Source organism: Elephas maximus, chromosome X (genome assembly GCF_024166365.1).
Source record: "Elephas maximus indicus isolate mEleMax1 chromosome X, mEleMax1 primary haplotype, whole genome shotgun sequence".
NCBI classification, from domain to species: domain Eukaryota; kingdom Metazoa; phylum Chordata; class Mammalia; order Proboscidea; family Elephantidae; genus Elephas; species Elephas maximus.
Genome location: NC_064846.1, coordinates 122,278,413 through 122,302,835, shown reverse-complemented (window position 1 = coordinate 122,302,835; position 24,423 = coordinate 122,278,413). Strand labels below are relative to the sequence as shown.

At 45.5% G+C, this 24,423-nt stretch overlaps 1 protein-coding gene across 4 annotated transcripts; it reads left to right on the top strand.

Annotated features, from left to right (window-relative positions):
* The first annotated feature begins 227 nt into the window (after window positions 1-227).
* Window positions 228-23,900, top strand: PPP1R3F (protein phosphatase 1 regulatory subunit 3F). 4 transcript variants are annotated; one of them, XM_049872544.1, is made up of 4 exons: window positions 228-1,384; window positions 11,265-11,302; window positions 11,548-11,627; window positions 22,144-23,900. In XM_049872544.1, exons 1-4 carry the CDS (start codon window positions 393-395, stop codon window positions 23,446-23,448), a joined length of 2,415 nt encoding a protein of 804 aa, XP_049728501.1. In that variant the 5' UTR covers window positions 228-392; the 3' UTR covers window positions 23,449-23,900. The 4 variants fall into 4 exon arrangements, with proteins under 4 accessions (XP_049728501.1, XP_049728500.1, XP_049728499.1 ...); XM_049872543.1 differs by having other exon boundaries at window positions 11,545-11,627; XM_049872542.1 differs by having other exon boundaries at window positions 11,265-11,320.
* Window positions 23,901-24,423: the final 523 nt, after the last annotated feature.

Sequence of the window (24,423 nt, the reverse complement as noted above, 5' to 3'; positions counted from 1 at the left end):
CCGGTCCACTTTCCCCGCCGCCCACATACCACTCCCTCTCAGACTTTCCATTGGCTGTCCCACTTCTGCTCTTTTCATTCCGTTTCCGACCACTCCATTCCCGCCTCTCCATTGATTCCCTAATCATCCCATCTCCTATACCGTCCACTTTCGGGCATCCCCATTGGCTTCGTGCTACTCCCGCCCTCATTTCGCCGTTACGTAGCCCGCACGCAGCTCCCCATTGGCTGCCTGCTATACTGTCTTCATCTGACCGCCTCCGCCCCCAGTGAGCCATACCCCTCCCGCGCTGGCCTTCTCATTGGCTGCCCTCCCCTTCAGGCCCTGCCCCCGGTGGTCCCGCCGCCGGTGCCGTCGGTGCCGCCGCCGCCGCCGCCGCCGCCGCCGCCAATATGGCGCGCACGGCCCCTGTGGAGCCCTTGCTGCGGCATCCCGCGCCCCCCTCGCCAGCCACGGGGGAGCCCCGCACCTCGGCCGAGGCGGCGGCGGCCCCGCGGAGAGTGCTGTTCGCCGACGAGGCCCTGGGGCTGCCGCTGGCGCAACTGCGCCGCTACCGGCCGTGGGGCGGGCCCGGGGTGGGCAAGATGGCGGCGACCGGGCAAGATGGCGGCGGCGGCGTGGTTGACGAGGACGACGATGGCGAGGATGGGGATGAAGGGGAGGAGGAAGAGGAGCCTTGCCCCGAGCCCTCGCCGCAGTTCCCCATCCCCGCTGACCGGGGGTTTTATCTGGTGCCCACATTTTCGCTGCCGCCCGCGCTGGGCCGTCTGGAGCGCTTGGGGCGCGTCATGGTGGAGCTGGAGGCGCTGCTGCCGCCTCCTGGAGCAGTACCCGGGGGTGCCGGGGTGTGGGTGCCTGGGGGGCGCCCGCCGGTATTGCGCGGGTTGGTACGTGTGCTGAACCGCTCGTTCGAGAAGGCGGTGCACGTGCGGGCTTCACACGACGGCTGGGCTTCCTTTTACGACCACCCAGCGCGATATGTACCGCGCAGCCCGCCGGGGGCAGGAACGGGAGGAACAGCGCCAGGAGATCCCATCCTGGATCCGGGCCTTGGCCTGGGCCCTGGCCAGGTGTCTGCCTCCTCGCCCGATGACGGCGGCCGCACTGACCGCTTTGCCTTCCAGCTGCCCTTTGCTGAGGGCGCGGGCGATGGGGCGCGCCTGGACTTCGTGGTGCGCTATGAGACCCCTGAGGGCACTTTCTGGGCCAACAACCACGGCCGCAACTATACAGTTCTACTCCGGATCGCACCCGCTCCCACACCCACTGATGCCGAAGGGCTGCCCCAGCAGCAGCAGCAGCTGGAGCCACAGCCTGAGTGCCAGGGTCCGGTGGAGGCTGAGGCCAGGCAGCTGAAGAGCTGCATGAAGCCGGTGAGGCGCAGGTAATGTCTGCCAGCGCCACCTCCGCCCACGCAGAGTTCTGTTAGAATGGAGGACAAGCATCCTGGCCCAGAAACTCCTCAGGCGTGCTCCCCAGGACAGGGAGGAGGGCGCAGTCAGTCAGTCAAAGAGTAATGGAGGCCAGACATGTGCTGGCACGGTTTTAATTGTTGGGGTTTCACTCATTTCAATAAGTATTTGTTGAGTTCCATGGTAAAAAGCCCTGAACAAGACAGACATCTTCCCTGCCCTCAAGGATCATACAGGCTCTTATAGGAGACAGTTTAAAAAAACAACAAACAAGATAAGACAAATAGGGATAAGGTTAACTGTGGAGAGGAAAATAAAATAGGGTAAGGGTATAGACTGGGAGGGAATTGTTGCTTTATGCAGGTTGTTCAGGAAGGGTGTTTGAGGAGGTGAGTTGTGGATGATAAAGAGAAGTTATGCACAGATAGGGGGGGAGAGAGTTTGGAGAAAAAAGGGCACTTTTGTGAGGAGATACCATTTAAACTGAGTCCTGAATGATAAAGAAGAGCGGCTATATACACATGGGGGCAAGGGTGTTCTAGGCAGAGGGAACAGTAAGTGTAAAGGTCCTGAGGTGTGAGTGAGCTTGGTGTAAATGATGGCCAATGGGTACCCTGGAGAGAACTTCAGTGACATGATAGTGTGAATCAAGGGCCTTCCCAGTGTAGTGTGTAGGAATTCTGATCCCCATTTGACAGAGCAAGAAACCAAGGTTCCAGAGGTGGAGCGATTGGTTGAGGAAGTGATGGCGCTTGACCTTGAAGCCTGTGCATTCTCCTTACTGTTATGCTTTGAGGCCTCCTGTGGAGGTAAGAACCTGAGCCCATGCTCTCACAGGGAAGCAGTGGCTCTGGCAGAATCAGAACCACATGGGGCCTGGACTTGAAGCTTCTGTCCCCTGTGTTTTGCCATACTATATGTGATCATTCGGGGTCTGGGAGAAAGAACCAGTTACACCTCCAGGAGGCCCTGATCTGAGATTCTAGGTTTCCTCCATCAAGCTATGAGTTCCTTAAGGACAGTAGCTAACCTGATTCTTTTTGGGGTCACCCAAGTCTAGCCTGGTTCCTGGGTTAAGCAGGTTCTCCCTGCACATGTGGGAAATGCATACATTAACCTGCTCCTGGGAGGATTAACCCATTGCCTTTGAGTTGATTCCGACTCATAGTGACCACATAGGACGAATATAACTGCCCCATATGGTTTCCAAAGAGCACCTGGTGGATTCGAATTGCAGACCTTTTGGTTAGCAGCCTTGCTCTTAACCACTGCAGCCACCAAGGAGGATTGGTAATGAGAATGTGCTATTTGGGCCTTGTATATGCTTGTGATCCGAAGCTGGCTGCAGCAAGATGTTTGTGGAATCTGCTGTTCTTTTGGTCCTGGCAGGGCCTTTGTAGGCTGCAAGTGGTTCAGAAAGATCCAGCTCTGGGCTTGTGGGCAGATGTGCCTGGGTAGGTAAGCAAGCTGGCAAACACCCACTTACTGACCTGTGAGCCCCCACCTTAACCTGAGACTTAGTCTCAGGGGTGCAGGCAGCATGACTTTCCTTATGGTGGTAAAGGTGTGAATCCTGGCATCAGATTGCCTGGATTCACATCCCAGCCGTGCCACAAGGCTTTGTGACCTTGGCCAAGTCATTTAATTACGCTGTGCGTCAATGCCCTCATCTGTAAAATGGAGATAATTATAGTACCTGCCTCATAGGATATGAGTAAAAGCACTCAAAACCAAGCCTGGCTCGTAGTGGCATATAGGTGTTGACTAGTACAGTAAAACCTGCGAAAGTCGGAACCTGTGTAAGGCAGACACTTGTCAGAGAAGGAACACTCAAATATCTTCTAATAGTGATAGGCAAGTGGTAAGACTGCACTCTGTCAAAGGCAGAGACTCAAAAACAAAACAGTCCTGTTTAGTTCTGGCTCTCACAGGTTTCACTGTATAACTATGTGGGGAGTTACATGCAGTTTCCTGGATTCCCCTCCTAAACTCTGCTCATCACCAGCTGTGTGGTCTTGCCTGTTTCCTCATCTGTCTAAGAGGAATGATAGTCATTTTGGTTGGATTAGACACAGCAAACATGGGACAGGTTAACTGAAGTATAGCGGTATCTGCAAAAGATAGTAGTGGCCAGCGTTTACTGATCTACTAATAGCTACAAGTTCATTCCCACTGAGTCCTGCTGTGCATGCTGTGTGGTGTAGGTGTTATGATTATCCCCGTTTAATAGAGGGGGAAACTGATGTAGCTCGGAGAGGTGAACAAACTTGCTCGAGGTTACTCAGCGAGTGAGTGACAGGACCAAGTAAAAGATGGTAGGGAAGTTTTTACTGCTGATCTTCTTGAACGCCTGACAGGATTCCTGCAGATTCTGGATTTCATGCCTGGTGTTCCCAGCATGTCATGCTTTCCTTTCACCTTCATTTCCCCCACCGTTTTGTTTTATATGTACAGTAACATGTACTAAAGTATATGGCTCAGTGGATTTTTTTTCATATGTATGTACTTCTGTAACAACCATGCAGATTAAGATATAGAGCATTTCCAGCTCCCCACTCCCACAATTGTCTTCATTTCTATTACTTTTCCCACGTCATCATCCCAGCTAGCTGTCGTGGGAGCCCTGACTGTAATACATGATAATTTGGGTACCAGAGTTTGGTCATTTTAAAGAGTGTGAAGGGAAGGGAACAGAGAAATCAAAACCTTGCAGGGCCATGGTGGGTGGAGAGGGTGTTTTTCTTTAAAAATACATGGGTGGTTTTAAGGAGAAATTGAAGCAGCCCGTTCAGACAATTGTTTTGGTATCGCCCCAGGTCTGTGGTTCCCAACATGACTTGTGATATTATTTTAAGTGGGCAGATGGTTTTTTGATAGCTTCTTTATCTTTTGATCTCAGCTCTTGCAAAGTGGAGGTTGGTGCTCATTGCAAGATCAGCGATAAGGTTTTCTTTGTAGGTTGGTGGCTTTCTTGGCGAGTATATTTTAACTTAATGTTCTTTTAAAACCTGTGTGCTGCTGGTGACTTAGAGTACTGTTGAAGAACAGCTGCCTCCTGTGACCCAACCCTCTTGGGAAATGGTGGAGGATCTAAGGGGATATTCTTTACTTATGGGAGCCCCATTGTAGAGGGCTTCACATTCAGGAAATGTTGGCTGCAGGCCCACTGTGTGCTGGGCACAGCTACATTAGGTGGGGGCATGAGAGACGCTCTGTGGTAGGCACTGAGGAACATCTCAGAAACCCAAATGGCTGCATTCCTTGGGTTGCTGGACCAGGTTTGGTAATCCTTAAGCTTAGAGTTAACCCATCAACAAGCATTTATGTTCTGAGCCCAGTGCTAGGTTCAAGAAGGAAAAAAGACATGCAGACCGGTCCTATGACATCAAAGGGCTATGTGGTGGGACTGGGTGGGAAGAGCAGGTATAGAAGGTTTGGTTGTAAGAAAACTGGCAGAGACCCTGCTCTTTGCTAAATACTTTGCTGAGTACTTTGATGCAAAGTCTCATTTAATTCTGCCAACATTCCCTGTGAAATAGACCATTTTTATCCCTTTTTCCTGGATGAACAGACTGAGGCTTCCAGAGTCCAAAGTCTCAGGGCTGGTGTGGGAAGGAGCACTCCTTGTCTGCCTTGGTTTAAAACCGTTGGGAAGTATCCTATTTTTCTTAAAAATAAAGACCAGGAAAGCCTCACTATGGCCTTCGAGCACTCCTCTTGCCCCCTTCCCATCTGCCCTCCACCTGCTTCTAGTGTCTGCTTACACCACTCTCTGCCTTCTAAGCTCCTGTCACTGTGGTTTTTCTGTTACCAAGGGACCTTGCTCCTTCCTGCACAAGGCCTTTGCTTATTGTTTTCTTCACCAGGAATGTTTGTCTTAACTCCCCTGCGTCAGCTTGTGTTGATCCTTCAGTTTGAAGAGGACTTCCTTAGGGAAGTCTGTCCATTCCAACCTCCTCAGACCCCCAGTTTTTTTCATAGTACTGGTGACAGCTAAGCAGACAAGCCCTGTTAGAGACTGTCATACAGCAGAGCAGATTAACATCACTACAAAATCAGGATCATTTTCCACCTGCCTGGCAGTCCTACTGTATTTTTCAGATCCACTGTTGTCTCTTATGTGTCTCAAATATTCTTTACCTTCAGACTTCATCTGCTACTTCACAAAACAAATAGAATCCATAAGGAATGGAACTCCCCACAGTTTGCAAACTGAATTCCCTCCTCTGTATTGGAGGTGAGAAGGGGTCCCTTTTCCTCCCTGAGAGCAGCCCCTCCACTTGTGCTCTAGGTCCCATTTTCTGCCATTGTTCTAGAACCTGACAGATTACCCTTTCTTTCCGGGCATGTTTTCAATTGCCCTCTTCACTTCCATCCTCCCTATTGACCGTTCTTTATATATGCTAACGTCTCTACTGTCTTAAAAAAGTATTCTTTGGCCCCATGTTTTCTTCCCGCTGCTCCAGGACAGCACCTAGTCACCCTCCCCCACCCATAAAGAATTGTCTGCACTTGCCTTCCTCACATCCTCATCTCCATGTATTCTTCAGCGCCCTGCGTCTGCCAAATTCCACATAGTTTGATTTTCGTCTTGAAGTGGTTTACCACTCCTACTTAAAAACACTCTCTTCTTTGCCATCTGTGGGACCACACTCTGCTGCTTTTCCTCTTACCTCTCTGTCCCTCTCTTTCTCCATGCTGTTTCCTTCAGCCTCATATATGCAAATTTGGTGTGTCCACTTGGCTGATGTCCCAAAGATGGCTCAAACTCACCTTGTTTAAGATGGAATTCATCACTTTCCCCACGGTGTTGCTGAACAGGCTGTTACTGCCCTACCCACCCCCAGCTCATTTTCCTCCTGTGGATCCTTAAGCCCTCCCTGACCCTGCAGTCTGGGCCAAGGCTCCCTGTTCTAGGGAATTCTTTCTGTTTCTAAGGGCGTGGACTGTAGTTAGACTTTCATTAGGGGATTTTTGGATGACTATCTTTCTGCCCTGCTAGACTGTAAGCTCCGTGAGGGGTAGGGACATGGTCTACTTTTGTTCACTACTGTATTCTTACAGGGCCTGCCATGGTGCTTGGCACTTAACAGGTGCTCAATAAATGTTTGCTGAAAGAATGAGTGTGAGTTTTTTTTTAAATGTTTCTCTCAACAGTAAATTGTAAGCTTCATAGATGGGTGTGCTCACCATTGTGTCTTCAGGGCCAGGCACTGGGGCTGATGCACAGTAAAGCCTCAGTATTTTTTAGGTACGCTTGGAAGGGAATGGATAGGACCCAACTTGATATCTAAATTGGAAACCCAGAATAACCAAAGTTGAAACAGGACGGGTCAGAGATTATCTTAGTTGTTGGGAGAGTACGAATTTACTGTGAAAGTGATCCTCCTTTATTCTGCAGAAAACCGGTAGGGCATCATAGTTAAGGACGTGGGATGGGGACACATGCTAAGAAAGTGGCAGAGCCAGGGTGGTCCTGCTCTAGCGCCCCAGCTTTTAACTGCTGCACGAGGCTGGGTGATATGTCTTACCAGTTGGGCAGTGCTGGGCAGGTTGCTTTCCTTTTCAGAGCCTCCTATTCCCTCAGTGCGAATTTGGAGGGGATTACTGTGTGCTAATCACTTTGCAGGTGAATTTCCAGTATTTACTCAGTCCTCTCAACTTTCTGAGGTAGGTATTGCTATTATCCTCTCTTTACTGATGAGGAAACAGGCATAGAGAGGTTAAGTAACTTGCCTGAGGTTACACAGCTGCTAGGTGGTGAAACGGGGGTTGTTCAGAATTGCATGTCATGACCCTTTATTGAAATGCGAAACCAATATACTGGATCAAACAAATACTAAAAAGGAATAACAGGAAATATCAGTGTGTCACATATAAAAGAGAAAATATAGTAAAGGTAAATACTGTTTTTGAACTTTTTTCAGTTACATGTATATATATTTACACATGTATGGGTGTGCTGGGTTGTGATGTAAAAGGTATTTCTTACTGTGGGACATGGCCAAAATAATTAAGGCACTGTGGTGAAAGAAGCTTATAGCACAATAAACTCTCCCCCCACCCCTGAACTGTCTGCGAATCTTGGAGTCGAGGCTGACACAGACTGTTGGGGCGGGCAAAGCAATGCCCCACGTAATTTGGTGGTGGTTTTCACAGCCACCTTCAAACCCTGTTCTTTTCAGAAAGATGGCTCAGGGTAACCAGGATTCTGAGTATTGTGGGGCAGGTCTCTGAAGCTACCTGTCCCTCAGGGAGTCAGCATTATCTTCAGGTTGACTACAGAGTTGCTGGGGTCTGCTGAGTTTCCCTTTGGGTTTCAGCTCATGACCCACTTTGGGCTGGCGAAGTTCTTTGAAAACATGAATGTTGAGGGTGTTAAGAGAGGCCTTGGGCGGCTGTGGCGGTGAGGGCAGTGAAGTGACTGCTCCAAAAGTCTGCTTTGCTTCTCTCCATGGGGTTTGCTTCTCTTGCTGGCTCACTCTCTGTCTCTGGCAATTCACCTTTCTGTTCTGTCTTGGCTGGCCAAGACTGGGGGCGATGGCACCTCTTTGCTCTCACTGCCTGGTTTTCTCCTGTACTGTCTTAGGTCAGCAGCCTTCAAGTTTCCTGATGGCAGGAGGAATTGTCATGCTCAGGAGACTGGTGTGCAGGCCTGAGATGGCTCCTTCTGTGGCCGCACCATTTTGATTAATCTTCCCAAGCACCATCTGAGAAGGCTAATTCGTGTCCAAAATGTGCCCAGGTCTGTGTACACTGGTACCATGCTCTCTTGGCCCACTGCTGCCCACTGCCCTTGAGGAGATGCCATGTAGCATTTGTGTGACTGGTGCCAAAGATCAGGTTTCCTTCTTGAAAATCAATAGGCACGCACAGTAGGTACAGTTTTGTTCTTAATCTCCTCTCTCCCCATTTTTGTAAGAACCCCTCTTCTCTGTTACTGATTAGTGAGTCAGTATACGTTTTTACTTGATTTCTCTTACTATCCTCATTTTGATTAAAGTTATAGCTGCCCCGGAATTTGTACCGTAAAAGGCAATTCAGGGATATTTAGTGGGTTTTATTTTTTAACCCACAATTTCAAACTCTTTTCAAAATGGAGCTGTCTTTAGATGTTAGCAGTGTGGTATGTAGTTAGTGGATATAGAGACTCAGTTCCTTGAGCCTCAGATACCACGTTTGTAAAAAGGGAAGGGTGTTGCTCTGAGTGATATATGTGAAGGTTTTCAAATGACTTGTATCAGTGAGAAGGGCCCACGTTGGAAGAAGTGAACAATAATAAATGTGCCTCCTGCTTTCATCTCTGTGACTTTGGAGAAGGGGAGAGTGACCTGTTTACTTCTGCTCATTCATGGATCTTGGGATTGGCCGAATCGCTTGACCTGATGTTTGGATGTCCCCCTCCTTTCTCTCTCCTCTTCTGTTAAAGAGATGCTCTGGGAGAGGAAGAATTTATTTGGCATTTGCTTTTTTTCTCTCTTCTTCCTCCAGTTGAATTGTGGAGTTCTTTTCATGTTGGCTGGCTACTTCCTGAGTTTCGCATTTCTCTTTCACATGCATCTATGACTCTGTAGTGGCTTTTAGAAACCTGGTTGTTGTACATGTTAGAACTGGGCCAGATGGCAGGGGAAGGTGAGCCTGGTGTCCCTGGGAGCAAGGGCTGGCTTTCTGTCTGTGGGTCTTCTTGAAGAGGCTTGATTTAGAAGATCCTAGGAAGATGATATTTTCAGTAATGAAGGACTACACTACACCAACAAAATGAGTCAGTAAGCAGCCCAGTAGAAATCGTGCTTAGTCATAAATCCAAAGACCTGGATTTTAAATCCACTGAGTGACTGGTACAGGACCTCTTGCTGTGAGCCCCCGTTTCTCATCTGTGATGTACAGGAGCTGGCTGGGCTCTCAGAGTCCCTTACTCCAGGCCCTGTAGTAGTCTGATTTAGATAACGCTGGTGGTATGTGTGGAAAACCTGGTAGTGCAGTGGCTACGGCTGCTAACCAAAAGGTCAGCAGTTCAAATCCACCATGTGCTCCTTGGAAACTCTATGGGGAGTTCTACTCTGTCCTATAGGGTCCCTATGAGTCGGAATCTACTTGATGGCAATGGGCTTGGGCTTGGTGGTATGTGTGAGCTCTGGTCCACAGAGAAAGATGGACGGTCCCTTCCAATGCTTCTGTACGTTACGCCCGTGTACGTGGTTCAAGCTTTCTCCCCTAGTCTACTAATAAAAAGCAGTTCTTGCAGCTTCTTCTGTGTCTAGTTGTCTCCTAGCCACATGTCTCAAGAAGGCAGGGAAACTGGGAGTAAATATGTGGGGAAAAATCAGGTCCAAAGGAAGTACTGCATGAAGGCGGGAGGAGGGAGCCTATTATTGATGCCTCCCTCTGCTCCTAGAAAGGATTATAGATGGGGTTGGGGTAAGATCCCAGTTCCCTCCTCCAAGAAGCAGGAGTTTGTTGGTTACGAACATGGACTTGGGAGCCAGAAGGCCTGGATTTGGATCCTGGCTACATAACCTTGAGACATTTACTCAGCCTCAGTTGCATCACCTGTAAGATGGGGATAATAGTACTGCCTACTTCAGATAATTATAAGTACCCGACTTGACGGCACTGGGTTGGGTTTTATCTCATTGGGTTGTTGTGAAGAGTAATAAATGTAGAGCACTTAGAACAGTGCTGACTGCATACTATATATAAGGGTTTTTTAGTGATATCCTGTTTCTATGAAGGTAATTAATTACGAGTTTTCGCAAGGTTTCAACCATTTCCAGAAACGTCAACATCATCATGTTGACTTTTATGAAGAACAGGATCTGAGCAATTGCCTCACCTCCTCTCAGCTCTCTGAACATGTTTTAGTTAATGCTTCCCTCATTTGCCTTCATCTCTAGATATTTGATACTCAGTTGTGAGAATAAGAGCAGTGATTTCCACACATGCCTGTGCCCTCACCCCTGGCAGGATGTGGCTGAAATACCCTTGGCTTAGGTCACTCAGGTCTTGGCATCTGAATTGCCTGGTGAAGGAGGAAACAAGACCAATAAATATCTACTGTTGATTCAGTCCCTGCTCCAGGCCAGGCCCTGATGTTAGGGGTTTTACACCCTCATTTCTTTTGGCTCCCCCGTGCTTCATTTTACAGTTGAGGAAGGTGAGGCTGAGGAAGATCAAGTGACTTGCCAGGCTGATATTGGGGGTGGGGAGTAGGAGCCCATGACTCTGATCTCAGGTTACTTCCTTTTCTTGCTGACCCCTTCCCACTCTCCATTTGCTTTCCCTCCTCTCTGCTGCTGCTTGTGCCCCACAGCCTTCTGCCCCTGCCTTTTCTTGGAAAAGGTGGTTTGCTCCACAGGCAGGAATATATCCTAAAGAAATGATGCAAAATATTGATAAAATTGTACCCAAAGATGCTTGTGGAAGCTTGATTTGTGATAGCAAAAAGAAGGGAAAAAAACCTAGCTGCTCAGTCTAAAAAAGTAAAATGTTTACAAAAGTATAATGATGTTTCTTCTTCAGTGGACAAAACCACATATGAATCTACGTAGAATCTAAATGATTTTAGAAAATGCGTAGAATGCCTGGAATGAAATTTTTAAAAATGATATGTTGGTAGCCTATGGCTGATATGTGATTTTTTTTCCTTCTTTATACTTCCCTGTATTTTACAAATTTTCTACAATGATGAGTATGTAGGAGGTTTATAATCAGGCGATAAAAAGACACAGCAGAAAAGAAAACAGCAGCTGTCAGGTGAAGATGGTGCCACCTCAGAGGCTCAGAAGGTGCTAGTGGTAGCAGAACTGACCCTTCAGGGTGTCAGACCCATGCACTCTCTTCTTTGCCCCACAGGCCTCACGAGGAAGAGCTGAGGATGAAGAGCATAGATGGTAATGTCCCTGCTGTGGGTAAGCAATTGGCAAGCTGTGGGAGTTTTAGCTCATATTTACCATTTCTTCCCCCCCACCGCCTTTTTTATTTCTATAAAAATTAAGAGGGATCGCTTGCCTTCGACTCATAGAAGGCTTCAGAGGCAAAACTGCTGATTGGCTAAAATAGCAGATTTACGTAACCAAATCAGGCCTGCTTGTAAATCTGCCTTGCCCCGATGCTGCCTTTCTCTTTTCTTCAGCAGAGTATCCTGATGTCCAGGAGTCAGTGGGTCCCCTGGTGGCCCCCACCCCTCTACGTCCATGGCCCCAGATGACACTTCAGGTAAGCAGGCCTTTGTAGCCTCTGGGGGGCAGCTCAGTAGGAGGCTCACAGTATGGCCACAGCTGGGTAGCTGGGTGGTAGGAGCTGACTCACTCTGGGTCCACCCTAGGTTAGAGGGAGGTCACAGAAATCAGAACCTCATGGGTAAGGGGTAGAATGCAATTATTCACCTGGGCTTATAGAAATTTTTTTTTTGTGTTAAGATTTTTCTTTATTGTGCTTTAGGTGAAAGTTTACAGAGCAAATTAGGTTCTCATTCAAAAATTTATACACAAATTATTTTGTGACATTGGTTGCAATCTTGTATTGTCAGCACTCTCCCCATTCCCTTTCTACCCAGGGTTCCCCATGTCCATTTATCCAGTTTTCCTGTCCTTTCCTGCTTTCTCATCTTTGTTTTTGGGCAGGTGTTGCCCATTTGATCTCTTATACTTGATCGATCTAAGAAGCATGTTCCTCAGAGTGTTATTGTTTGTTTTATGTTGTTGTGTGGTGCCGTGGAGTTGATTCCAACTCATTGTGACCTATGTACAACAGAATGAAACGCTTTCTGGTCCTGCGCCATCCTCACAATCGTTTTTATGCTTAAGCCCATTGTTGAAGCCACTGTGTCAATCCAACTCATTGAGGGTCTTCCTCTTTTTTGCTGACCCTCTATGTTACCAAGCATTATATCCTTCTCCAGGGACTGATCCCTCCTGACAACATGTTCAGAGTATGTGAGATGTAGTCTTGCCATCCTTGATTCTAACGAGCATTCTGATTGTACTTCTTCTAAGACAGATTTGTTTGTTCTTTTGGCAGTCCGTGGTATATTCAGTATTCTTCTCCAACACCACAATTCAAAGGCGTCAATTCTTCTTCGGTCTTCCTTTTTCCTTGTCCAGCTTTTACATGCATAGGAGGCGATTGAAAACACCATGGCTTGGGTCAGGCACACCTTAATTAAAGGTGACATCTTTGCTTTTAAACACTTTCAAGAGGTCTTTTGCACCAGATTTGCCCAATGCAATGCGTCTTTTGATTTCTTGAATGGTACTTCCATGGGTGTTGATTGTGGATCCAACTAAGATGAAATTCTTGACAACTTCAATCTTTTCCCCATTTATCATGATGTTGCTCATCAGTCCAGTTGTGAGGATTTTTGTTTTCTTTGTGTTGAGGTGTAATCCATACTGAAGGCTGTGGTCTTTGATTTTTATCAGTAAGTGCTTCAAGTCCTCTTCACTTTCAGCCAGCAAGGTTGTGTCATCTGCATAACGCAGGTTGTTAATGAGTCTTCCTCCAATCCTAATGCACCATCCTTCTTCATATAGTCCAGCTTCTTGGATTATTTGCTCAGCATACAGATTGAATAGGTATGGTGAAAGGATATAACCCTGATGCACACCTTTCCTGACTTTAAACCATGAAGTATCCTCTTGTTCTGTTTGAGCAACTGCCTCTTGTTCTATGTACAGGTTCCTCGTGAGTATATTTAAGTGTTCTGGAGTTCCCATTCTTTGCAGTGTTATCCATAATTTGTTATGATCCACACAGTTGAATGCCTTTGCATAGTCAGTAAAACACAGGTAGACATCTTTCTGGTATTCTCTGCTTTCAGCCAGAATCCATCTGACATGAGCAACGATATCCCTGGTTCTGCATCCCCTTCTGAATCCAGCCGTTCCCTGTTGATATGCTGCTGCAGCTGCTTTTGAATGATCTTCAGCAAAATTTTACTTGTGTGTGATATTAATGATGTTTTTTGATAATTTCCACATTTGGTGGGATCACCTTTCTTGGGAATAGGCATAAATATAGATCTCTTCCAGTTGGTTGGCCAGGTAGCTGTCTTGCAAATTTCTTGGCCTAAACGAGCGAGCCCTTCCAGTGCTGCATCCATTTGTTAAAACATCTCAATTGGTATTCCATCAATTCCTGGAGCCTTGTTTTTCGCCAGTACCTTCAGTGCAGCTTGAACTTCTTCCTTCAGTATCATTGGTTCCTGCTCACATGGTACCTCCTGAAACGGTTGAATGTTGACCAATTCTTTTTCGTATAGTAACTGTGTATTCCTTCCATCTTCTTTTGATACTTCCTGAGTTGTTTAATATTTTTCCCGTAGAATCCTTCAGTATTGCAACTCGAGGCTAGAATTTTTTCTTTAGTTCCTTTAGCTTGAGAAATACAGAGCATGTTCTTCCCTTTTGGTTTTCCATCTCCAGGTCTTTGCACATGCCATTATAATACTTTGTCTTTGAAATCTTCTGTTCAACTCTTTTACTCCATCATTTCTTCCTTTCGCTTTAGCTACTTGATGTTCAAGAGCAAGTTTCAGAGTCTCTTCTGACATCCGTTTTACTCTTTGCTTTCTTTCCTGTCTTTTTAATGACCTCTTGCTTTCTTCATGTATGATGTCCTTGATGTCATTCCACAACTCGTCTGGTCTTTGGTTGTTAGTGTTCAACTTGTCAAATCTGTTCTTGAGATGGTCTGTAAATTCAGGTGGGATATACTCAAGGTTGTACTTTGGCTCTCGTGGACTTGTTCTAATTTTCTTCAGTTTCAACTTGAACTTGCCTATGAGCAATTGATGGTCTTTTCTGCAATTGGCCCCTGGCCTTGTTCTGACTGATGATATTGAGCTTTTCCATTGTCTCTTTCCACAGATGTAGTTGATTTGATTCCTGTGTCTTCTGCCTGGTGAGGTCCATGTGTATAGTCACAATTTATGTTGGTAAGAGATGGTATTTGCAATGAAGAAGTCGTTGGTCTTGCAAAATTTTATCATGCAATCTCCAGCATTGTTTCTATCATCAAGGCCATATTTTCCAACTACCAAACCGTCTTCTTTGAATGTCCAACTTTCGCATTCCAATCTCCAGTAATTATCAATGCATACTGATTGTATGTTCGATCAATTTCAGACTGCAGAAGTTGGTAAAAATCTTCAATATCTTCATCTTTGGCCTTAGTGGTTGGTAGGTAAATTTGAATAATGGTCATATTAACTGGTCTTCCTTGTAGCCATATGAATATTATCCTATCACTGACAGCGATAGATCTTGAAATATAATTATTAATGATGAACGCAACGCCCTCCCTCTTCAAGTTTTCGTTCCTGGCATAGTAAGTAGACCATATGATCGTCCGATTCAAAAGGGCCATTTCCAGTCCATTTCAGGTCACTAAATGCCTAGGATATCAATGTTTATGCATTCCATTTCACTTTTGACAACTTCCAGTTTTCCTAGATTCATACTTTGAACTTTGTTCCAATTATTATTGGATGTTTGCAGCTGTTTCTTCTCATTTTGGGTCGAGCCACATCGGCAAATGAAGATCTCGAAAGCTTGGCTCCATCCATGTCATTAGGGTCGGTCGACTATACTTTGAGGAGGCACCTCTTCCCCAGTTGTATCTTGAGTGCCTTCCAACCTGAGGGGCTCATCTTCCAGCATTATATCAAACAATGTTCTGCTGCTATTCATAAGGGTTTTCACTTGGTAAAATATTTTCAGAAGTAGACTGCTGGGTCCTTCTTCCTAGTCTGTCTTAGTCTGGAAACAGCTGAAACCTGTCTGTTATGGGTGACTGTGCTGGTATTTGAATACCAGTGGCATAGCTTCCAGCATCACAGCAATGCACAAGCCCCTGCAGTATGACAAACTGACAGACCCATGTTTGTTTTACAGGCCTGCCTAATCTTTGGCTGAAAGGTGAACTTCTGGAGTGGCTTCAATTCTGAGTTATGAGGATGTCCGGGGACCATAGTCTCCAGGGTTCTTCTAGTCTCTGTCAGACCAGTAAGTCTGGTCTTTTTTGTAAATTTGATCTTTTGTTCTGCATTTTTCTCCTGCTCTGTCCAGGACCCTCTGTTGTAATCCCAGTCAGAGTGGTTGGTATTGGTAGCCAGGGACCATCTAATTCTCCTGGTCTTAGGATTGTGTAGGTTCATGTAGTTCATTAGTCCTTTGGACTAATTGCTTCCCTGAGTCTTTAGTTTTTTTCCCTCTCCTTTGCTCTGGACTAGAAGAGACAGAGAGTTGTATCTTAGATGGCTGCTCACAAGCCTTTAAGACCTCAGACGCTACTCACCAAAGTAAGATGTAGAATATTGTCTTTAAGAACTATGTTGTGCCAATTGACATAGATGTCCCCCAAGTCTGGTCCTTTGCCTTTGAACCTAGGAACTTCATCCTGTGAGGTGTTTAGTTATGTCTAAGAGGTTTCCCTGACTGTGCCACTTGTGTGCTCTATTGTTTATATTAATATATGAGGAGCACCTACAGTCATGTATTTAGAAATTTCCACCACAGAACCTGTATCTGCCGGTGGGTGTGTTTCCTTATGCCCTTCCTCACCTCTTGGCATATCTATCTATCTATGTGTCCATTTGTAGATTATTGTTTGTTGCTTCTATTGTTGCAGGATTGTCTATACTATAGTAGTTACCCTAATTGACCTTTATTCTTGAGTTCCTCTGTGTCCTCTCTTGCCTTGGTTGTGTTGTGCTGACTTCTCCCATATTGTAAATTGCTTTTCCCTTCACCAATATTAACAGGTGTCTACTATCTCTGTGGTAATTTTCCCTCCTTTCCCCTCCCATCCCTGGTAACCATCAAAGAGGTTTTTTTTTTCCCCTGTGTGTAAACGTTCTGTTGTTACTTTATAATAGCAGTCTTACACAGTAATTGTGGCGTAGTGGTTAAGAGCTATGGCTGCTAACCAAAGGGTTGGCAGCTCGAATCCACTAGGTACTTCTTGGAAACCCTATGGAGCAGTTCTACTGTGCCCTGTTGGGTCGCTGTGAGTCGAAGTTGACTTGACAGCAACGGGTATACAATAATTGTCTTCTTGCAATTGACTGATTCAACTCAGCATAATGCCCTACAAGTTCATCCATGTTGTGAGATGTTTTGAGGATTTGTCATTATTCTTTATTGTTGTGTAGTATTCCATTGTGTGTATATATCACAGTTTATTAATCCATTCATCTGTTGATGAGCACTTAGGTTGCTTCCACCTTTTTGCTCTTGTGAATAATGCTGCAGTGAACATGTCTATTCGTGTCATGGCTCTTATTTCTTTAGGGTATATACCTAGGAGTGGGATTGCTGGATCATAAGATATTTCTATTTCCTAGCTTTTTGAGGAGGCACCATAACATTTTCCACAGTGGTTGTACCATTTTGCATTCCCACCAGCAGTGTATAAGAGTTCCAATCTCCTCACATCTTCACCAGCATTTGTTATTTTCTGTTTTTTTGATTTATGCCAGTAATGTTGGGGTGAGATGGTATCTCACTGTAGTTTTGATTTACATCTAATTGCTCATGGGAGACCGTGGTGGCTTAGTGGTTAAGTGCTACGGCTGCTAACCAAGAGGTCAGCAGTTCAAATCTGCCAGGCGCTCCCTGGAAACTCTATGGGGCAGTTCTACTCTGTCCTATAGGGTCGCTATGAGTCGGAATCGACTCGACAGCACTGGGTTTGGTTTTTTTGGTTTAATTGCTCATGATCACGGGCATTTCTTCATATGTTTGTTAGCAGCTTGAATGTCTTCTCTGGTGAAGTGTCTGTTCATATGCTTTGCCCATTTTTTAATTGGATTATTTGTCTTGTTTTTTTTTGAGGTGTTAATGTTTTCTATAAATTTTAGAGATTAGACCCTTGTGGGATATGTCATAGACAAAATTTTTTTCCCAACCTGTAGGTTCTCTTTTTACACTTTTGGGAAAGTCTTGTTGAGCATAAGGGTTTAATTTTTTTTAATTTAATTTTTATTGTGCTTTAAGTGAAAGTTTACAAATCAAGTCGGACTCTCATACAAAAATTTATATACACCTTGCTGTGTACTCCTAGTTGCCCTCCCCGTAATGAGACAGCACACTCCTTCCCTCCACTCTCTGTTTATTCTGCCAGCTTTTGACCCGCTCTGCCAACATAGTCTCGTGTGTCTACTTGATCCAAGAAGCTCATTCTTCATCAGCATCATTTTCTATCCCATTGTCCAGTCCAAACCCTGTCTGAAGAGTTGGTCTTGGGAATGGTTCCTCTCTTGGGCTAACAGAAGGTCTGGGAACCATGACTTCTGGAGTCCTTCTCGTCTCAGTCAGACCATTAAGTTTGGTCTTTTTACGAGAATTTGGGGTCTGCATCCCACTGCTCTCCTACTTCCTCAGGGTTTCTCTGTTGTGTTCCCTGTCAGGGCAGTCATCGGTTGTAGCTGGGTGCCATCTAGTTCTTCTGGCCTCTGGCTGATGTAGTCTCTGGTTTATGTGGCCCTTTCTGTCTCTTGGGCTCATAAGTACCTTGTGTCTTTGGTGTTCGTCATTCTCCTTTGCTCTAGGTGGGTTGAGACCAATTGATGCATCTTAGATGGCCGCTTGCTAGCATTTAAGGCCCCAGGCGCCACTCTCCAAAGTGCAATGCAGAATGTTTTCTTAATAGATTTTATTATTCCAGTTGACTTAGATGTCCCCTGAAACCATGGTCCCCAAACCCCTGCCCCTGCTACACTGGCCTTTGAAGCATTCAGTTTATTCAGGAAACTTCTTTGCTTTTGGTTTAGTCGAGTTGTGCTGACCTCTCCTGTATTGTGTGTTGTCTTTATAAGGGTTTAATTTTTGAGAAGTCCCATTTATTTATTTCATCTTCTTTTAGTTATGTTTGGTATTCTATTTATGCCGTATATTAGGGCCCCTAGCATTGTCCCTGATTTTCCTCCACGATCTTTATAGTTTTAGGTTTTATATTTAGTTAGGTCTTTGATCCATTTTGAGTTAGTTTTTTTTTTAATAATTTTTATTGTGCTCATTTTGAGTTCATTTTTGTGTATGGTGTGAGGTATGGATCCTGTTTCATTTTTCTAGAAATAGTAGATATCCAATTTTGACAGCACCATTTGTTGAAGAGACTGTCTCTTCCCCATTCAATAAACTTTGGTCCTTTGTCGAAGATCAGCTGTCTACAGGCAGATGGATTTATGTCTGAGTTCTTAAGTTTGTTCCATTGCTCTATGTGTCTATTGTACCAGTTTTTAACTACTGTGACTATATAGTAGGTTCTGAGATCAGGTAGTGTGAGGCCTCCTACTTTGTTCTTCTTTTTTTAAATAAAGCTTTACTTATTCAGGACCTCTTTCCCTTCCATATAAAGTTAGTGATTAGTTTTTCCATCTTGGTGACGAATGCTGTTGGGATTTGGATTGGGATTTCATTATGTCTATATATTGCTTTTGGGTAATATTGACTTTCACAATGTTAAGTCTTCCTGTCCAAGAATATTGTATGTTTTTCTATTTATGTAGCTCTCTTTTGGTTTCTCACAGTAGTGTTTTGTAGTTTTCTTTGTGTAAGTCTTTTACATTTCTGGTTAGATTTATTCCTAAGTATTTCATCTTTTGGGGGGCTATTGTAAATGGTATTGTTTTCCTGATTTCCTTTTCACAATTGTCTTTGTTGATGTAGAGAAATCCAACTGATCTTTGTATGTTAATCTTGTATCCTGGTACTTTCCTGAATGCTTCTATTAGTTCCAATAGCTTTCTTGTGGAGTCCTTTGGATTTTCTATGTATAGGATCATATCATCTATGAATAGGGATAGTTTTACTTTTCCCTTACCAACATGGATACCCTTTATTTCCTTTTCTTACCTTATTGCTCTTGCCAGGACTTCCAATACAATGTTGAATAAGAGTGGTGATAAAGGACACACTTGTGGGCTTATAGAAGTTTCATTTGTTATCAAATATTTACTGAGTGCTTGCTCTGTGCCAAGCACTGTTTTGGACACTAGAAATACAGTAGTGGATAAAAACCCTGTCTTGATAGGACTTACATTTTAGTGGAGTGAGACATAATAAAATGAATAGTTAAAATATATGGTATTTTAGATGATGATGAGTGCTAATGAAAAAAATCAGGAAAAGGGGATAGGGAGTATGTATGTTAGGGGGAGGTTTTGCAACTTTAAATAGGGTAGCCAGGGAAGGCCTTAGTGATAAGCAAACTTTGAGCAAAGATCCGAAAAAGGTGAGAAGAGTGAGCCATGTGGAAAAGTAGGAGAACATTCCAGGCAAGTGCACAGTTCCTGAGGTTGAGCCATGACTACTGTGTGCGAGGAACAGTGAAGAGGCCACTGTGCCTGGAGCAGAGTCAGTAGGGGGAGAGTGATAAGAGGTGGGGTCAGAGAGGTGGCAGGGAACAGATCGCATAGGGCCTTGTGGGCCATGGTGAGGACTTTGATTTTTTACTGTGAGTGAGGGGGTGTCACAGGAGATTTGTGAGCAGAGGAGGGATGTGATATGATTTAGGATTTACAGGATCCCTCTGGCTAATGTGTGGAAAATAGACAGTAGGGTTTAGGGTGGAAGTAGGAGACAGGTGAGGAGGTGGCTACTTCAGCAGTTCAGGCAAGTGATGACCGTGGTGGCAGGGAAGGTAGAGAGAAGTAGCCAGAGTCCACCAGTAGTGGAGATGTATGTTAATGTATGTGTGTCTGTGCATGTATGTAAGCTTTTTATTATAAAAAATTCAAACGTATAAAGGTAGAGAAAATGAGCGTAATGAGCCAATATATACCCATTACCCAGCTTCAACAAATATCAGCATGTGTCCAACCCTACTTTATCTATACCCCACTTACTCCCCTCCCATTTCCTGTGGAATTATTTTGAAATAAACCCAAAGATCATTTCATTTGTAAATATTTCAGTTTGTATCTCTGAAGATTAGGAACTTGTAGGAAAATATAACAATAGTACCATCATCACACTTCAGAAAATTAACAATAATCCCTTAGTATCATCACATATTTGGTCTGTGTCTAAAGTTCTTTGATTATCTCATAAATGTTTTAGGATCTAAACAGTGTCTACATATTGCATTTGGTTGATGTGTCCATTTAGAAATTTTTAAATCCGTTGGTTTACCTCTCCCCCACTTTCTTTTCTTGCAATTTATTTGTTGAAGAAACCTTGTTTGTCCTGTTGAGTTTCTCACAGTCTGGATTTGGCTGATTATATCTAGTTGTAAACATGTTTATTGTGTTTTTCTGTCCACTATATTTTTTATAAACTGGTAGTTAGCTCCAAAAGATTGATCAGATTCAGATTTGATTTTTTTTTTCTTTTTGGTGCTGTATACTTCCTATTTGATAGTTACCAGGAGCACGTGGTTTTGGAGGTCTCTTTTTATGATGCTGAGATTGATCAGTGAGTTCAGGTTGTATCAGCCTCATCCCTCCCTCACAGACCTCTCCATTAGCTTATCACCTAATGGTTTCATCTGCCATTGATTGTTATTGTTCTTAACCACAGCACCACCAGAGCTCTACTATTATTGCCTAGGTCCATTATTTCATTAACCAAACCAAAACCAAACTCATTGCCATTGAGTCTATTCCGACTCATAGCGACCCTATAGGACAGAGTACAACTGCCCCGTAGGGTTTCCAAGGAGCAGCTGGTGGATTCGAACTGCCGACCTTTTGTTTAGCAGCCTAGCTTTTAACTACTGCACCACGAAGCCTCCATTATTTCCTTAGAAGCTGCAAATTGGTGATATTTTAAGTCTATTATTCCCTCTCCACATTTATTAACTGGAATTCTTCTCTAAAAAAAAAAGCTTTCCCACGTCAACTTTTGGCTACCTTGAGGTATAGTTTGTACAGGGAAAACAGTAAAAATACTTCATTTTTTCCCTTTTATTTCCCAGTTTCCAGAATAAATGAGCTCCTCCACAGGTGACCAATTAGAGGATTTTTGTTTTATGTGTGTTGTTATCAACACATGGGCTTTAAACATATTTGATGAGTTTCAATCCATTGCACTGATTATTTTTGATGGTTAAATTGAATCATCTTTGGCTAGTGGGAGCTTATTTAGATTGGCTCTTAAGTCCTTTTGACATGTCTCCATCACTCTTTGAGTATTTCCTCACCTTCTAGTGTGACAAGATGTCCCAGACTCATCTTGTACTTTCACTGCCCAAACCTGAAACACAGCCATTTCTTTAAGGAGCCGTGGTTCCTTTTAGTGGAGAATGTTATTTAGAAGCCAAGATATGGGTGCTAGGTGCTTGTTGCTACTAGATTGATCATTTTTTAAAGGACTTTACAAGAGACAGAGCTAGGAAATAAATTTTTTTTAAAAGAAAATACATCATGAGTTAGTATGGATATTCTGGATTTACTGTGAAGGTATACCCACAGTTGTTACTGATGGAGTCATTCACCAGATATTGATGCCCACTGAATTCTTCAGCTTTATCATCTGCAGGAAGCCATTTGCCCCTTTACTCCGTCTAATTTTGTTATTTTAATATAGATGACAGTCTTCGGAGTTTAGAGAATCACAGAGGGCTCTTTAAGGAGTTTTGTCTGGAAACTCCTGTGGGGCTGGGTGTGGGCTGTCACCAGTTCTCATTATCTCTGCTTATCCCATCCCCTCCTCTACTTCATTCCCTTCTCTTTTCCTCTTCTCCCCTCCCCTCCCCTTCTCCTCCCTCCTCACCCACTCCATGGCTCCAGGTTTCTGAAGTTACAGTGACTGGCAACTCCCCAGAGGAAGGTGACATCCCCAGAAGCAGTCCACCTGTGGCTTTCACAGAGGTCCCCCAGGCACCAGCCATCAGGATTCCCCCCTCCTCCCCTCTCTGTGGCCTAGGTGGCTCCCCCAGGGACCAGGCCTCGGGGCCTGATGCGAGTGAGGGGGCAGCCGGGCCTCTCCTGGAACCCAGCCAGCAGCAGGTGGAGGCAACATGGGAAGTATCCAGTGAGAATGGAGGGGGCCCAAAGGCCCCCGTGGTGGGGGCTATTATGGATGAGCCCCTTGGGTATCTGGAGGTCATGAGTGGGCTGGAGGAGCTGGTTGGCGAGGACACCATTGACCAGGAGCTGGAGCAGCTCTACCTGTCCCACCTGAGCCGCCTGAGGGCTGCTGTGGCTGCAGGTGGGGTAGGGGGTGGTGGGGAGGGCCCCGCAGATGGGGGGGTGTCCCCCAGCCATCCCTTGGGCATACTAACAGATCGTGACCTGATTTTGAAGTGGCCTTGCCCTGAGCGGGCCCTGAACAGTGCCCTGGCTGAGGAGATCACACTGCACTATGCCAGGCTGGGGCGTGGTGTGGAGCTCATCAAGGACACCGAGGACCCTGATGAGGAGGGGGAGGGCGAAGAGGGGCTCTCCATTACACCCTCCAGCCCTGAAGAGGACACCCCCAAGGAATCGCCTCCGGAAATCCTCTCTGGGGCCCGTTCTGTGGTAGCCACTATGGGAGATGTGTGGCTCCCGTGGGCAGAGGGCCCGGGATGTGATAACCCTGTGGTTCTTGGTACAGAGGGCCAGTTCATTGGGGATCCAGATAAGGGAATGGGCAAGGACACCAACTCTTTGCACATGAATAGGGTGATAGCTAGGGTGACCAGCTCCCCAGGGGAGGCCGTGACAAAAATCCTGATGGAGTCTACCACTGAGTGTGCAGACAGCTTGGTTCCTATATCTGTCAAGGAGCCAGCTGCTCCAGTCCTTAGGCAGGGGCAAAAACCCAGCCTCCTCGGTCCTTTGGGGGCTGCAGTCTGTCCTTCCAGCCTGGCCAGGCCCTGCATGAGCTCCCAGGATGAAGAGGGTTCAGGCCCAAGTCTCAAGCCCCAAAAGAAGTCTCATGCCCTAGCAGCCCCTGCAGAATGTGTGTGTGTGTTGCCTCCCCAGCTACGAGTGCCCTTGGCCCAGACTTTGGGGGTCTTGGCTGGGCTGGTGGTGGTCCCTGTGGCTCTGAACAGTGGTGTGTCCATCCTGGTGCTTGTGCTGTGCCTCTCTCTGGCATGGTTTTCATAGGGGCTGCTTGTGGAATTGGCAATAACAGGCTTCCCCCTCATTGGGGCCCGGGAAGAGGACAGCACCTGCACTATCTCCAGAGGGTTGAGATGGGATATTTGGCCTGTGCAGTGAGGGGGCCCTGATCCTTTGCTTCTTAGAGAGGCCTCCCTGTCTCTGAATTCCAAAGTCAGCACAGGGATCCCTGTGGTGATACCAGTGGAGAGGAACAGGGGACAGATAGATGGTATGAATGAGAGAAACTTTCAGAAATGGAACTGGGCATGCCTCCCCTCCCCAAGCCTGTATTTATTTTTGTATAATTCTCTGGACAAGGGAGAGTGGTCGTGAGCTGGTCTTGGGGCACAATTACCCAGAGATATATTTATTAACAGCCACCCTGTGCAACCTGCTGGAGCTTTATTTTTAATTTAATTTATATAGAGTACCTATTATTATATGCCACAATAGAGCTCTATGGAAATTGTGTGTCTTCTGTACAGTGTTCTCCTGTTTGGGCATGAGGGTGGTCACTTTCTGTGGGCAGACCGTGGTGGGGAGTGGGGGTGGGGTGTAGCCATGTCCGCTGCTACTGCTTTAGTATGTCCTTGAGGATCTGTGTCACCTCATCTCATAGTCCTAATCCATGTGGTCTTTGGGAGGAAAGTCATTTGTCTCCTATGTTCTGCCTGTGGGAGCATGTATATGTGTATATGAATGGTGGTGGGGGCAGCCAGGGAGGGAGGAAGAGTGGTGGCCACATGAGGGTTTGGTGTGACTCACGTATTTGCAGTGGTGGCTGTGGTTAGATGAGGATGTGGGGACATCAGTTTTGAATCAGCCACGAGATTTTGAGGTTAACTGAAGAAACGGCCTTTGACACCGGCAGGGAGATCACTCTGCCCCCAAGACAAGGAAGGCCTCAGAAAGGACAGAGGAGTTAATGTATTGTGAAAAATTCATTCTGAATTTGCTGTCCACAGACATTACATTCAA

What these genes read in the sequence shown, in the direction of transcription:
- PPP1R3F (XM_049872541.1), top strand. Translation starts at nt 393, where the DNA reads ATGGCGCGCACGGCCCCTGTGGAGCCCTTGCTGCGGCATCCCGCGCCC. An exon ending in ATGAAGCCGGTGAGGCGCAG is followed by an intron (nt 1,385 to 11,264) that starts GTAATGTCTGCC and finishes TTTGCCCCACAG; the next exon opens with GCCTCACGAGGAAGAGCTGA. An exon ending in TGGTAATGTCCCTGCTGTGG is followed by an intron (nt 11,321 to 11,544) that starts GTAAGCAATTGG and finishes TCTTTTCTTCAG; the next exon opens with CAGAGTATCCTGATGTCCAG.